Source organism: Grammomys surdaster, unplaced genomic scaffold, assembly GCF_004785775.1.
Source record: "Grammomys surdaster isolate TR1022 unplaced genomic scaffold, NIH_TR_1.0 125950, whole genome shotgun sequence".
NCBI classification, from domain to species: Eukaryota; Metazoa; Chordata; class Mammalia; order Rodentia; family Muridae; genus Grammomys; species Grammomys surdaster.
Genome location: NW_021620771.1, coordinates 1,115,914 through 1,130,463, shown reverse-complemented (window position 1 = coordinate 1,130,463; position 14,550 = coordinate 1,115,914). Strand labels below are relative to the sequence as shown.

General features: G+C 41.0%; 1 protein-coding gene across 1 annotated transcript in view; it reads right to left on the bottom strand.

Moving 5' to 3' along the window:
- Bms1 (BMS1 ribosome biogenesis factor) overlaps positions 1-14,550 on the bottom strand; it is a 33,545-nt gene that overhangs the window by 17,537 nt on the left and 1,458 nt on the right. Inside the window, exons 3-12 of the mRNA XM_028753576.1 lie at positions 13,936-14,126; positions 12,939-13,018; positions 10,285-10,473; positions 9,568-9,710; positions 8,519-8,640; positions 8,025-8,218; positions 4,594-4,733; positions 1,916-2,682; positions 1,593-1,694; positions 387-544 (exon numbers count right to left, since the gene is read on the bottom strand). Of these exons, the coding sequence (XP_028609409.1) occupies positions 387-544; positions 1,593-1,694; positions 1,916-2,682; positions 4,594-4,733; positions 8,025-8,218; positions 8,519-8,640; positions 9,568-9,710; positions 10,285-10,473; positions 12,939-13,018; positions 13,936-14,126 (2,086 nt within the window). The remainder of the gene's footprint in view (positions 1-386; positions 545-1,592; positions 1,695-1,915; positions 2,683-4,593; positions 4,734-8,024; positions 8,219-8,518; positions 8,641-9,567; positions 9,711-10,284; positions 10,474-12,938; positions 13,019-13,935; positions 14,127-14,550) is intronic.

The window sequence follows — 14,550 nt, the reverse complement described above, 5'->3', positions numbered from 1 at the left end:
AGCAGTGCTCTCACACCAGTGCTCCCACAGCAGTGCTCTCACACCAGAATCTGAACATTTCATTTCCCTTCCTTTCCACTACAACACAAGTTCAGAGTCCAATTAAATTCAGAAACAGTTTCTGCTGGTGTTCAAGAAGCACTCCGTTACACGGAAATTATCTCCTACAGAAACAAGAAGCCAGTGACGAATATGCAGTACTGAAGTCGGAAATGTTCTTCTAAAATAATTCTTGACTTATTTCATTGCATTTGAATGTGTATGTGAGGGAGGTAAGGGGATGCTAGGGACACTGAGTCTAGGGCATCTAGATGCTAGGGAAGCACTCTGCCACTGATACACTTCCAGCCAATTCTTTCCAAAGGCAACAGACCATTCAGCATTACCTCCTCTAAATCCCAATCATGAGGGGCCTCCACAAGGAATCTGGAGCAGTCCAGAGAGTCAGCCTTGTGCTTACACCCTCTGTCTGGCTGACTGACACGGAACAGCCCTCCAAGCTCTTCTGAGGTATCTCCATCTTCATCTTCATTATCCTCTGTCACTAAAGAGAAAGATGAGAATAAAAACCTCAGTCCTAGAGGACTCACTACCCTGAACTAGTTAAACCACGCTTCTTAAAATTCAAGGGACTATGGGTCCCTGTTCATTATAGACATGTAGCATCCCCGGGCCACTCACCCACTAAGAGTCAAAAGGCCAAAAAGCCAAAAGTCTACCACCTAATGTGTCTGGAAGACTTATCCTCTTGCAAAGCAGCAGCAGAAACCAAGGAGGAGTGAAAATACTGGAGCTGGGGAGGGGAAGCTATGTAAAGGAAAAGATCTTATAGAAGTTCTAGCACAGCTCCCTTAGAACTTCCCATCCCTAAAGGTCTACAAGCAAAATCTAAATGAGAATCAATACAGATCACTTGCCAATTTTCTTATCAAAGGGCAACTTATTTCTGCATTTTTTTCAAAAAGAACTTATAATCAAGTTTAATAAATTATAAAAATAAGTGAACATAGGCAAAGAGAACACAGGGCTCTCGTTCTCACAAGAAGGGGGGGCACCTTTCTTAGTTCTAACACTAAACTTAACAGACAAACAAATCTCATGAAGGACTTAATAAAATGACATAATGAATGAGAGCCTCATTAAAACTGCCCAAGCATCTGAGCAATATATGCCATAAGACATTGAATGTACAGTCCTTGTGACATGATTATAAACACTTGCCAAGGCCAACAAAGACTCAGCAGGTAAGGGCTGATCCCACAAGCCTGGGATCTGAGCTGGATCCTGAAAACCCACAAAAAGGTGGACAGAGAGCCAGCTCCACACATCAGCCCTCTAGCCTCCACGCATACACTTGGCACCAATGCTCTCCCACATCATAAATGTATACATACACATGAAATACACACACACTGCAAGGAAATAAAAAGTTTAAAATATGTTGTAAAATGTCTGATAAATACATAAAAGCTGAGAGCCAAAAATAACACAGGGCAAAGTCTACTCCAATTTTCATGTCAATGGCCTCTTTCCTTTTCAGAAAATACTCTAAGAACCTAAACCATTCTGAGCTCTAAACCAGAGTTCTTTACCTGTCCCATAAATCAGCTTTCGAAGATTTGGAGCTGCTTGTTGCTGCCTCAGAAAGGCCTCTGCTGCTTTTCTGGAAAGGTCTTCCTTCCACTTGAGGGCACCTGAAAAACCAGTACCCGATTACATATGCTCACTGGCCCCTGCCTCAAACTCCAAAGTTCACTCATTCTACAACATGTTCATGACATATTTTAGTAGTCAACAAATCCAAAGAGCAGACTCAAAAGTGTAAACATCCTGTAATAACAAGTGTTTGAGTCCCAAATTTATACAAGGAGCTAACTTCATTTAAGGATGCCTGGCACTTCTGTGGAGTAGTTACCTGACGTTTCTACAGAGCTGTTATTTTCCTCCTTGTGCTCTTCTTCCTCTTTGAGTAAATTTTCAATGTCACTGGTCTCATCAACCAGGTTCTCGGACTCAAGTTTCTGTCCACTGTCCTGAGGATTTGCAAGCTTTCCCCTAACCTCTTTCTCTGAGTCTTCTTCCTCTGAACTGAGCTCAGATTCTTCAGAGTCATCTTCAGATGGAAATGCCTCTTCAGCTGTACAGTGACCAGAATCAGAAGTGGTGAGGGCTGCTTTCCTCACTGGAGAAGGCTTCTGTGTATCCGGATGGTGCCTCCACTGGTGGGCTGCTGACGGTCTTGCGCCACTAGCTCCTCCAACAGAGCTGGACTCCCCAGTGTCCCCCTCTCCTGTAGAGGCACCATCAGCACTGCTTTCATCTGCTTCCTCTGCCTCCTCCTCTTCCCCAGAGCTCCTCTCAAGATCGTCATCGCTATCAGCAAATGCTGGCAAGTCTGCCTCACTGTCTTCTTCCTGCTCCTCAAGCTTTGGTCGTTTGCATCCCCTAACCGTCATGTATTTACAGCTGCTGCTTTCAGCACCTTCTTCCTCTTCCTCTTCCCCTTCCCCTTCTGCCTCATCATCACTGGAGCCATGTTCCATCCCGTCATCTTCAGACATTTCTTCTTCATCTTCACTGTCTTCATCTCCAGACTCATCTTCTGTGTCTCCAAAAATGGCTTTCCGACGCACTCGGCCTGTTTCCACGTCCACCTGCTTTTCCTCTTTCGGCATCCACAGCCTATATTTCAAGTAAATAAAAACCAATTCAAACTGTGCAGTAAGTAGCTAATGTCAATTTACTATGCAAAGAAATGGGAGGCTAAGACAGGAGGGTTCAAGGTGCTAGTCCTGCCTGGGATCAGAATAAGTTAAGACTTCATGTGACACTCAGTAACTTAGTGAGACCCTGTCCCTCAATAGATATTTAAAGAAAAAAAAAAAAGGACTAGAAAGGACTGGAGTCAGAGTTTGTTGGTAGAATTCTGGCTGGCCTGCACAAAGCCCTGTGTTCATTTCTTAGCGTTTACTAAAAAAAACAGTACCATCATAGTCCCACAGACAACACAGAAAATTGATGACAAGCACTTAAATAATTAATAACCAAACTCACAGCTCCCTAATGACACACCTGCCAAGCACTAATAGAGAGAACATGGAAACTTGTTAGAAATAAACAATGGGATGGTAACACATAAAACCAAACCAATGTCCAGAGTCAGCTGGGATACAAGAATCAAGCAGGGAGGGAAACCCTTTGTTAAGGACTGGCCAGAGCTCAGAGCCGTGCTCTGTGGGTCAGCTGACTTGACTTCTATGGTGTTGCTGAGTTTGCAGAGTATGATGATACGGGCTGAGGAGATGCCTCAGCAGTTCAGAGCATTCAGTGATCTTACAGAAGACCTCGGTTCGTTAATCGGTACACAATCAATGAGATGGTAAAGCTATGGGTTAAAATTAAAACAAAGCCATCCAATGTCATCTTACATATAAAGCTGTGAAATCATCAATTATAAAAATCTAAGGTATACCATAAGACAGCCCCTAAGTCAGAAACACAAATAACAAAACAATGACTATATAAAAAAATGCATAGACAAAGAAAAAATGCTCACAATATTTAAATTATAGGTTATTTGTTATGTATATGTATGTATGTGCCTATTGAGTTTATGTATACCATGAGCATGTACATGGCCAAGGCAGTCAGAGGGTGTCACGAGTCCCTGAACCTAGGGTTACAGGCATTTGTGAGGCAACAGATGGGTGGTGAGCACTGAACCCAAGTCCTCTGCAGAAGTACGAAGTGCTCTTAACTACTAAGCTATCTCTCAAGCCCTGGGAATAGTGACCATTAAATGTACTCTTCAATCTTCATATTACCATGCTAGGTAATAACGCATGTATAATAAACTCCACTGTACACAGTTTATCATTCTCAGACTGATTATGAGGCCTGAGCTAGAACAAAGGTCAGTATTCAGTGATCACCCACTGAGTGCAATGGTACATAAGTATATACCCAGGCTGAAAAGTGAGCCATGGCAGTAGACACCTACCATGGTAACAAAGACAAGAAACGTGTGAAAGACTTTCAGAGACAAGGCACGTGCCTTTGGACAGAACCCAAATAAACCTCTAGATACTACTCTAGAATTTCAGTCACTATAAGATACCCAAGTGGTCGCCTAGAAAATTAAAAGCAATCAATAGAAATGTTTGTATAGTATTTGAACATTATTCTAAACACTTCTGTTGAAAACAAGTCTTGTCTATTACTAAAAAATATTATGTAATGTTATTTAAGTAAAAAAAAAAAACAAAAAACTATCAAGAAACACACGAATATTCACAGTAAACCAAAAATTTTGGAGTCAAATTCCATCAAAATAAAAACTGTGATGGTAGAATGGCTGGTAATATAATTTTTACTTTAACTTTTTAAATTTAAAAATTAGAAAAAGAGCCAGTAGTGTGGGTCATTAGGTAAAAGCACTTGCTGCCAAGCCTGACTTTGAGTTTGATTCCTAGAACTGACATGGTAAATAGAGAGGCAACTCTGACAATCTGTGTGCATGCACACACACACAAAATAAATGTTAAAAAAAAAAAAAAAAGAAAGTAAAAAACCTTAGTAGAATGGTAGACTTACCCTTGATTATCTATGTCTTCTGATCCCAGAGGTTTGGAATCGGAAAAAAGTGTCACTCTGCTTGAAGCCATCTTAGCATCGATACTCGCATGGGTGGAGATGAGGCTCTGGACCAGTTCATGTGTAGGGCCTGTTTCCTCCTGCCAAAGCCAGGAAAAATGTGCAAATGAGGAAAAGGATCCTGCAAACACACTGGTTTCATCATTTCACATCACAGGCTAAAGACAGCTCAGCAGTTTCAACTGCACACTGCTCATGCAGAAGATCTGAGAATTCAGTCTCCAGCACAGCACCCACACCAGAAGTGAACAGCCACCAGCAAGCCCAGCACCACAGAGATCTGACATCTCTGCCTTTGTGGCCACCTGAACACACATACATGCATCCATCCATACATATAAACAGACACATAGAGACACAAAAAGTAAATTTAACAAAATTATCTTATAGTTCTAAAACCCTTTCTTACTGTCTCAAGAAAGAGAGAAGAAAATTCTCACGACATAACCTAAAGCTGATCTCCAACAACGTCCATGCTTCTCAAGTTCATGTAGCACATCAAGCTAACCTAAGCATTTAGCTAGGGAAACACTAGGTCTCAACAGTGTAGGCAAAACTATTTTAACTCAGTAAGATTACGTTTCAACAAACTAACAAAAATTTAAAGTCCCTATCACTCCCAAGACTCTGGGAACACTGTAGAATACAGGGTAGAAAGATCAGAAGAGCGGGAGGACAGGAATAATGTTATATAACACTCCTCTGCACATGGTACGGCCACTGTTGTCATGAACTGACATCTGTGCTCTTCTGCACAAGGTGGAGTCTGTCAACATTCTCACTAGGGACAGGGCAGGGTTCATGAGGCCCCATCCCTCCCGGAGGAGCAAATGGCTGCTGAGGGGGGAGTCTTTGATTTGTTTGATTTGGGTTTTATGAGGAAGGGTATTTGGCCTGCACATTCTCATCTCTATACCACTTGCATGCTTTTAGGCCTGCAGAAAGTTTCCCTGGAACTGGAGTAACAGTCAGTTGTGATCCACCATGTGGGTGCTGGAAAGGTCCCACATCCTCTGGTAGAGGAGGGAGTGTTCTTAACCTCTGTAGTTTAAGTCCAGTAAATAACTCCAAACCTATTCTCATGCAAACAACTCTAATTAAACTCAGTGGGTGATTATAATAAAAATGGCCTGCTGAGAAGAGTTCCAGCAGGAAAGAAGAGTGGCTCTGAGGGAGGGAAGACAGTGTGAGAACTGCTAAAATCCATCACATACACATGCCAGGACAGTCACAAAGTCGGGTAAAAAAAAATGTCAGCAAAGGAAGATGACTAAAAGTCATCCACTAGGGGTGAGGGAAGAGAAGGTGACTGGGGTGACAGATCAAAATATAATATGTACATTTATAAAAATATCAAATAAGTATTTCAAAACAAGAAGAGTATCTCAAAGTTCTAACACACACACACACACACACACACACACACACACACACACACACACCTGGCTCTAATCTAAGGAAGTTCAACAGGAAAAGGAGAATAAATAACAAAGGATGTTTAGTAAAGCCTCAAGAAGTCACTATTTTATATCTACCTAAAATTACTTATAATACATACAAGTACATGTGTACATATCTTAAACACACACACAGACACATACATGATTAAAGATCTTAAACGAAGTCTGACACTGTTCTTCACAAGAGTCACAGACTATCTAACAAAACCCCAATACCAAGGATGAGAAATTTTCACATGAGTGATTGGTCAGGGGAGTCCAAGTGACTCCTAAAACAATACAGGCCACTGCTGTTGCCCTTGGTTGCTTCTCAGAGGTTGAAGGTCCCTACTGCCAAAGATACTGCACACTTAGGACACAGAATTCAGAAGATTCAAACTGGATCCAACCTGAAAGCTTCTTCCTGAGGTCTAGCTTTCATAGCACCAGAAAATACTAAGCAAGCCAAGGGAAGGAAGCAATGAATAGTCCTACCCAGCTGTGATGCCATCGAACCACAATAATGACCAATGTGGCAAGATATTCCTAAAGGTGTAATACTGGCACTCATATCTAGGCAATAACCCAATAGCTGCCTAATTGGACTTAAGGCCTGATCAGTTGGAGGGAAACCATGCCTAGTACTGGCAAGCTAACCAACTAGGGGCTAATAAGTCATGGATCTTAAAGGACGAACTACTTCCACTGCACTAGATCAGCACGATTATCAACTGCATTCTAAAACATATCCTTATCCCCACAGGTAAGGGTAGCTATTACACCTTATCAAAGGGGCCTCTCTTCATACCAAATAGAGACCATTATAGAAAACTATAAACTACCCACAATGCCAGTTCAACAGATCAACAGACGGTAGGGAGAGCAGTCCCAACAGATAACTACAATACAACTACTGACTTAAGGTTCAAAGAACATCAAAGAAGAGGGTGCAGAAAAATCTTTAAGAACCTGAGTATCAGTTCTGTGGGTAAGATTTTGTTTCCTAGAAATGACAGGGAAGCTACAGCCCTGAAACCTCAACAATATGGCTGCCAAATCAAGACTTGAACAACGATACCACCAACAGGCATGCTATTGTGGTGGGGGAAACCTCACATCCTACCAGTAGACAAAGAACTACAGGCAACTAATGACCGCTGAGGGAGAAAGAGTTAGTCTTACCTAGAGATGAGTCCTCAATGAATTATCCCATACAAAGTGGTCAGTCCTAAACTCAAATACACACAACCACCACCAAATAGACTCTGTTATACTTATATATGTACATTTACACACAAGAATATACTTATAAGCAACAATAATAATCAAAGAAAAAGAGGCCACATATTTAGGGAAGGGGGAATAGAAGGGGTTGGAGGAAAGGAGAAGAGGGAATGTGATTTAATTAATTTTGATTTTTATACGTTGTAAATTATGAATAAAAATACCACCAATTACACACACACACACATACACATACACACACACATACACACAACACAGCCCAATCAGGGCTATATAGAGAACCTGTCTTAAGAAAGAAAGAAAGAAAGAAAGAAAGAAAGAAAGAAAGAAAGAAAGAAAGAAAGAAAGAGAGAGAGAGAGAGAAAGAGAGAGAGAGAGACAGACAGACAGACAGACAGGCAGGCAATCAAGCAGGCTGACTGACTAAAGGAGCACTGTAGACCTAGAAACTGCACTGTCAGGCATCGTGCTGGGAGAAGTGTCAACAACTTTGAACTTCAAATCTGAAGAGTATGAAGGATAGTATTTTTATTTTCTCTTAGTACAATGGGAAGAAAACACCTTTATAATCAGTTGTTTTATCATAAACTTGGATTAAAAGGACAAAGCTTCAGTAAGGAGAATATGAACACGATATCTGGTGAGAAAAGACTTGTAGAGAATAATTCAGAAGAGAGCACTTCTTACCTCTGGCTGGAAGCCATGGCTGCCACCCAGGTCGACATAGACAGCATCTTTGTCATACAGCACACCTCCAACTCCAGAGAGAGGAGCATAGACCAGCTTCTCCTTCTCATTCAAACAGCGCTTTTTTTGCTGCTCTGGAAGAGCACAGGGGTCTGGGAGAAAACTGACATCGCTGACGACAAAATCTCCTACACCTGGAAGACAGAACCCAGGAAGCAACTTGGCAGGAAGTCAAGTATTCAAAAAACAAGTAAGTGTCAACTATTGGAAAAAACATTCCTCCGTTTGAAGGCTTGAGGCAAGACACAGAAAAGGCACCACTAAGCAGAAGACCTTGCTAGCTAGATAATACTGCATTCAATCAACACTTTTGGCTGATGATGCATAGCTGGGTTATTTTTAAAAATTCCAGAATATGGCTCTTCCTCGTTTGGTACTGTTTCAGTGTTCCAAGAGGGTACAAATATCGAGTGCTTTACAGTAGACAACAATACCTGGCATGTGGATCTGGCTGTTGTTTTTCATGTAGGCTCCTCGTAAATAACCATAAAGAGAGACCTTTCGGTCACACTTGATATTGGTGCGGATATCCTCAGGGTTTGTCAAATCTTCCATCCTAAAAAAATAAAATATGATCACATGGCAGGAAGGAACATAAAAAGTATGTATACTTCTCTTCATGTGTTGACAAGTCTTGTTCACAGACTGAGAGCATAGCTCAGTGGTTTAACACTGGGCAGCTCATGAGGCCCAGAGTTTAATCTCAAGCACCACAAAACCAAGTCTTGCTCCTTAAGCACACCATTCAGAAAACTACAAAACAGAGAAACAAGAAAGCATGGTCCACACTAGAGAACAAGCAGCAGACACATGAATGCTTCCATCTGGCTCTGTGTGTGATACACTCACATGGCACTTCTAAGGGAGATGACACCCTCACTGGGTCAGGGAAAAGAAGAGAACATGTTTAGAAAAATTCTTTATGAAAGAGTTAAGATTAGTCTGCTGGCTGAGCCTTTGGTTAGCTTGGATTCTTCTAAGAAAGGGTACCCCAGGGTGAGAAAGTATTAAGAAAAACAAAGAACGGGTGTTGAGTAACTGGAGCCCTGGGCACAAGGACATCGTCACGGATGTCCCCAAATCTTCTCCTTTTTCTGGTATCTGGTGTTTTGCTTTGTTTTTTTAAAAAAGTGACAATGCCTTAAAGCTCAGCACTCAGGAGGCAGAGACAAGTGGATCCCTGAGTTCAAAGCCAGCCTGGTCTACACAGCGAGTTCCAGGACAGCCAGGGCCACACAGAGAAACCCTGTCTGAAACAAACAAACAAAACAATAAAGAAAAGGAAAAACAAAACAAAAGAACAATGCTGGGACTCAGCCCTCTATGCACTGAGCTGCACCCCAGCACTGTAAACATTCCATAATCACTCACTCTATAAAGAACTGCATCTTCCAGTGACCGTATCACTGATCTTTCTTAAACCTTAAGAGTTAAAAAGAAATACAAAGATTGGGAAGAAAAGAAATTCACATTTGTATTTTACCTGTCTGCCAAGATGTACGGATGAGAAGTTTGCCATGTGAGAGGCCTGAACTTCATAACTGTAATAAATCTGCCCAGATTGTGAATCTCTTGGTTCTGATACTCTCCATGCACCATTCCAGAAAGGTAGAATAGCTTGGCACCCTAAACATGAAAAAGTAAGAATGAATGCCAATTAAACCTATGTCAATACCATACAAAGCAAGGTCATTAGAAGCTACTGTCATGATGTTTTCAAAGCTGGCCGCCTTCTTCAGGACTTGTCATGTGAGGGCCTCACAAAGCAAATTTCTCTCCAACACTGGTATATGTGAAGAAGGCACTGAGGTTCCTGAGCAGAGAAAGGATTTTGTGACCAATAGGCCACAGCAGTACAAAACAGAGAAATGATAGGTCCTGGTGCTTAGCTAGCAGAAACTTCTGAAGCACTGCATCAAACCATAACTAATAGTGTGCACTGTATGTGCACAGAAGCAAACGAGATACACCTGTATCAAGCCATGACCAACAGAATAAGTGCATTGTCTCATGTGTATGCACAGAAGCAAACAAGATACACCAAGAGGCTCTGACAAAGACCATGTGGAGGAAACAGGCCAAGGACTAGAAACACATGCATACAGGAAACCCCTAGAGATGTTATGAACATATGTTATGTTCATTCTGGCTACTTTAAAGGATTAAAAGTGATAGGATCCAATGATGATTTTCTTCCTACCGGGTAGACTTCTGTCCAGAATCTATGCTTTAATCGCTTCTTTGTCTTCTTGAGTTGCTTGTTATGCTTGAAGGAGTCTAAATGAGTGAGAACTCCCATAATCTTAGGAAAACCATGTACTTGACAGATGTTTAGAAACTCAAATGTCTCCATTTCAAACCCAAAGCTGGCATCTATAAGCATTAGCACCTAAAAACAGAACACAATTTCTCACTAAAGCCATGAATATACTCCACCCAGACCAAGAGTCAGCAAATAATAGCCCAAAGTCACACCAAGCCACTCACTTGTTTTCTTAAATACTCAAAATAATCTTACAAAAGGTTATCTCCATTAATATTCATGTCCTCAAAATTACGAAATTATTAGTATTTCAGTCATTTTAAAAATACAAGCCTGAAAGCTTATTCTACATTGTATTAAGAGTAACACCCAAATTTGTGTGTGTATGTGTGTGCGTGTGTGTATGTGTGCGTGTGTGCGTACAGGTTGATGTGGCCAGAGAGAGATGGCTCAACAGTTAGAGCACTTGTTCTTTTCTTCATGCAAAGGACCCAGGTTCAATTCCCAGCACTCACATAGCAGTTCACAAACATCTATAGCTCGTTTCGGGGGATGTGACACCCTCTTCTCACCTCTGCAGGCACCAGACACGCACAACATGCACAGATTCACATGCAAGCAAATCATTCATAGATATAAAATAAATAAATCTTAAACACACAGAGAGAGAAGAAAGAAAGACACACAGTTCTGTTAGCCTGTCATGCTAGGTTAAGAGACAGCTTAAAAAAAAAGTAATGAAAACTATCAGTTCAAAAACCCAACTCAGGCTCTATGCTTTTCTTGTAATTAGTACTATATAGGTTTTCTATTGATAAACCCTGACCACTTCACCCTACCATAATCATTAAGAATGGAAATCCTATGGAATGTGCAAGTTGCTGAGGGGAAGTGAGGAAATTATCAACCGTCTTACCCAGCTGTGAAGCCCAGGAGCTACAATGGTGACCTGGCAGGCAAGTTACGTTCAGCACTCAGATGACCACTGTGCTGGTAATCAACTGCTTTTGATTGAATTTGAGGCCTGTTCTACAGAACTCATGGCTAGCACTGTAAACCTGGTCGAGAGCCTGTGGCTGGAGTGATCATAGGCTCTTGAGGAGAATCTACTACTGGTGTTTTGTTAAAAGGAAACAGTGTCAGACTGCCCTCTAAGTAGTTATATATAACGGGAGACAGTAACATGGAGTATTCTGAGGTTGAGGTTAGCCTGGTATATATAACAGGTTCTAGGCCAGTACTCAGGGCTCATAGAGAGACCCTGTATCAGGAATCAAAAACAAAACAAAACAAAAAACCAACCAAACAACAACAACAAAATTGATTAGTCTGACTCCTATCTTTTTTCAGAGATCCTTTTTGCAAGTGGTGGCAGTTAATACAGGTTCATGGCTGGTAAAACAACTATAGAATGCATGGCCCTAAACAAGACATCAGTATCACCCTCTCCACAGCTCAGGAATATTGCAGAAGACAGGGTGAAGAGAATGTTAAAAGCCAGAAGATAGGGAAGAGTGTACTCAAAAACTCACTGTGACCTGGACAAGACTGAGATCATCAGCATTCTTTCATGTGCTATGGGAAGTTAATGGACACTGGGAAGAGGAGCCAGTGTTCAGTAAATAATCCTACTCACATAAGCAGTCACAATCAAACACTGTGGGTCAAATAAGTCCTTAACTAAATAGACATAAAGTCATCCGCTAAGGTGGGTGGCACACACCTTTGATCCAGCACTCAGGAGGAAGAAGTAGGTAGATCCCTGAGTTTAAGACCAGCTTGGTCTACACAGTGAATTTCAGGCCAGCCAGGGCCACACAGAGAAGCCCTGTCTCAAAAAAACAAAACCCCAAAAAAGTATCAAAGGCATCTAGTTGGGAGGATTTCAGTAGGAGAGGGAGATGTTAAGGGATAATGGAGGGTGAAAATGACCAAATTCTGTATACACATGTAGGAAGTTATCAAACAGTGATACAAAGAGTACTCTATATAACGAAAAGGGAATGGAGATTCCCGCTCAATCCCAGCACTCAGGAGGCAGAGGCAGGTAGATCTCTGAGTTTGAGACCAGCGTGGTCTACAGAGTAGATCCAGGACAGCCAGGACTACAGAGAAATCATGTCTCAAAACAAAACAAGAAAGAAAAATAAAGAATGAACTTAACTGATGGGAGCCTCCATTTCATTACATGTAAAGTGCACGTAATACCTGAATGAGCACACTGGTGGTTACGTGAACTAAGTTTACAGAAAGCCACTACCGTAGTACCTAGGAAGTATTCAAGAAATGGCAGGCATTGTGCAAGCAAGCATGTGTGTGCATGCATGTGGATATAGACATAATCCTGTCTTGTACGTGTGTGTGTATGTGTGTGTGTATCATATACTAATCTTGCCCATTATTTTCTCACCCTATGCTTTTCTTTAGGTTTTAGAATGTGTTCATCATGTGCACCTCATTTTTTTGATAGTATCAAGGCTGCCATAATTTCAACCACTTCTATTCTATCTTTCCTTAATAATTACAAGTATTTCCCTACAAATGGAATAAATAACCTCACACAGTCACACTCGCCACCCTTATTGACTTACCAGATCTGCTACTTTAGCTAGATCAATCATTACATTGATGTCACACCCACATTCAATAATGGTAAGTCTGCGCTTTTTACCTGTAAGTACAAGGATGAAACTTTTACTTTTTAAAAAACTTGAAAATGCCCTATCTGTTAACTCTATAATGCTCACGTTTTTGACTGTATCCAGTAAAACACCATACACCTTTTCAGTACAATTCTAGATAGAGTTTATAAGTAATGACCATGATCCTGCTGAGCTACAGGCCGCTGTCTCCATCACATTTTCCTATACTCTCAATACAGCTAAAAACAACATCAAACCTAACCTAACGGTATGTCCATGGGACAGTCACATGCTCCTGTACTATTACTATAAATACAGTGATCACAGATATCCCAAAGATAAAGAAATGTCCTACTCCGTCAGTTTCTACCATTATCATTTAGAGAATTTACTTCATTTTTTTTTCTCACCAAAGCACCCAAATTCTAATCCCAAATCGAATTTTTTCAACAGCATTAAGAAGTTAGGAACTATTCTCATCTGTGGAAATAGATGTTAGGAAATATTCTCATTTCTGTGAGTTCAAGGTCAGCCTGGTCTATATACCAAGTTCCAGGAGACCACAGCTACATAGAGAGACCCTGCTTCAAATACAAAAACCAAAAGCACACAAATTCTCCTAAGAGTAGCTTTGAGAAGGAAAGCAGATGTGTGCAGTCTATGGGAGCTCACTTATTGTTAAATGAGTGTGCTCACAACAACTAGGCCCAGTCCTTTGCCTTTCCATGAAGCAAACTTGGCAAAGCCAACCAACCAGTCACACTAAGGAGATGCACATCAACACTGGTATGTCTAAGAAATTACCTTTGAAGTTATAGGCAATTCAATAAATGCAAACACCTGGTAATCGGATGTAACAATGTCCGTGTTATATATTCTGCTTATGCAAACAGCAACCCCTCAGGCAACAATACTTGTCACAGCAGTCTATGGGAGCACTCCCTACCTGACACAATTGTTACAGGGCCTCTGATCTCACTCAACTTCTGTCTGGTAAAATTCCGAATCAGGCATCGTATCAAAGTGCTCTTCCCAACTTTTGGAGGCCCCATCACCACCACCACTATCGGTGGGGGCTCAAGTGGCGTTCTGTCAACCACTGGAATGTGATGCTTTTTCGTCTTTAAGTCCTGAGTCCTATTTGTTTACAAAAATAAAACAAAACGGAAAGTTTACTTCCAAAACACAAAAAATCCTTTTAAAGTACAGACGGTATAGAGAGCAGATAATACATGGATACGACTAACTTTACTTTAACTGGTTAACCTCTACCCCCTCCTCACCCAAAAATTAGTCTTCAGTAAAGATAAAACAGATGACTAAAAAATAAAGTTAGTAATCAAGCACATCATAAATGAGACTGATTTGGCTTTATTGTCTAGGAGGATAAAAGGCAACCACAGTGACAATATGTTATAACACAAGTGGAGGTGTAGGAGATAGGGTGTATCAACTGGCTATTTAACTTGTGCCCTGAATCTGTTTTCTTATCCACAGATGAGAATAATTCCTAACTTCTTAATGCTGTTGAAAGAATTCAATTCGGTAATGTTTAAAGGAA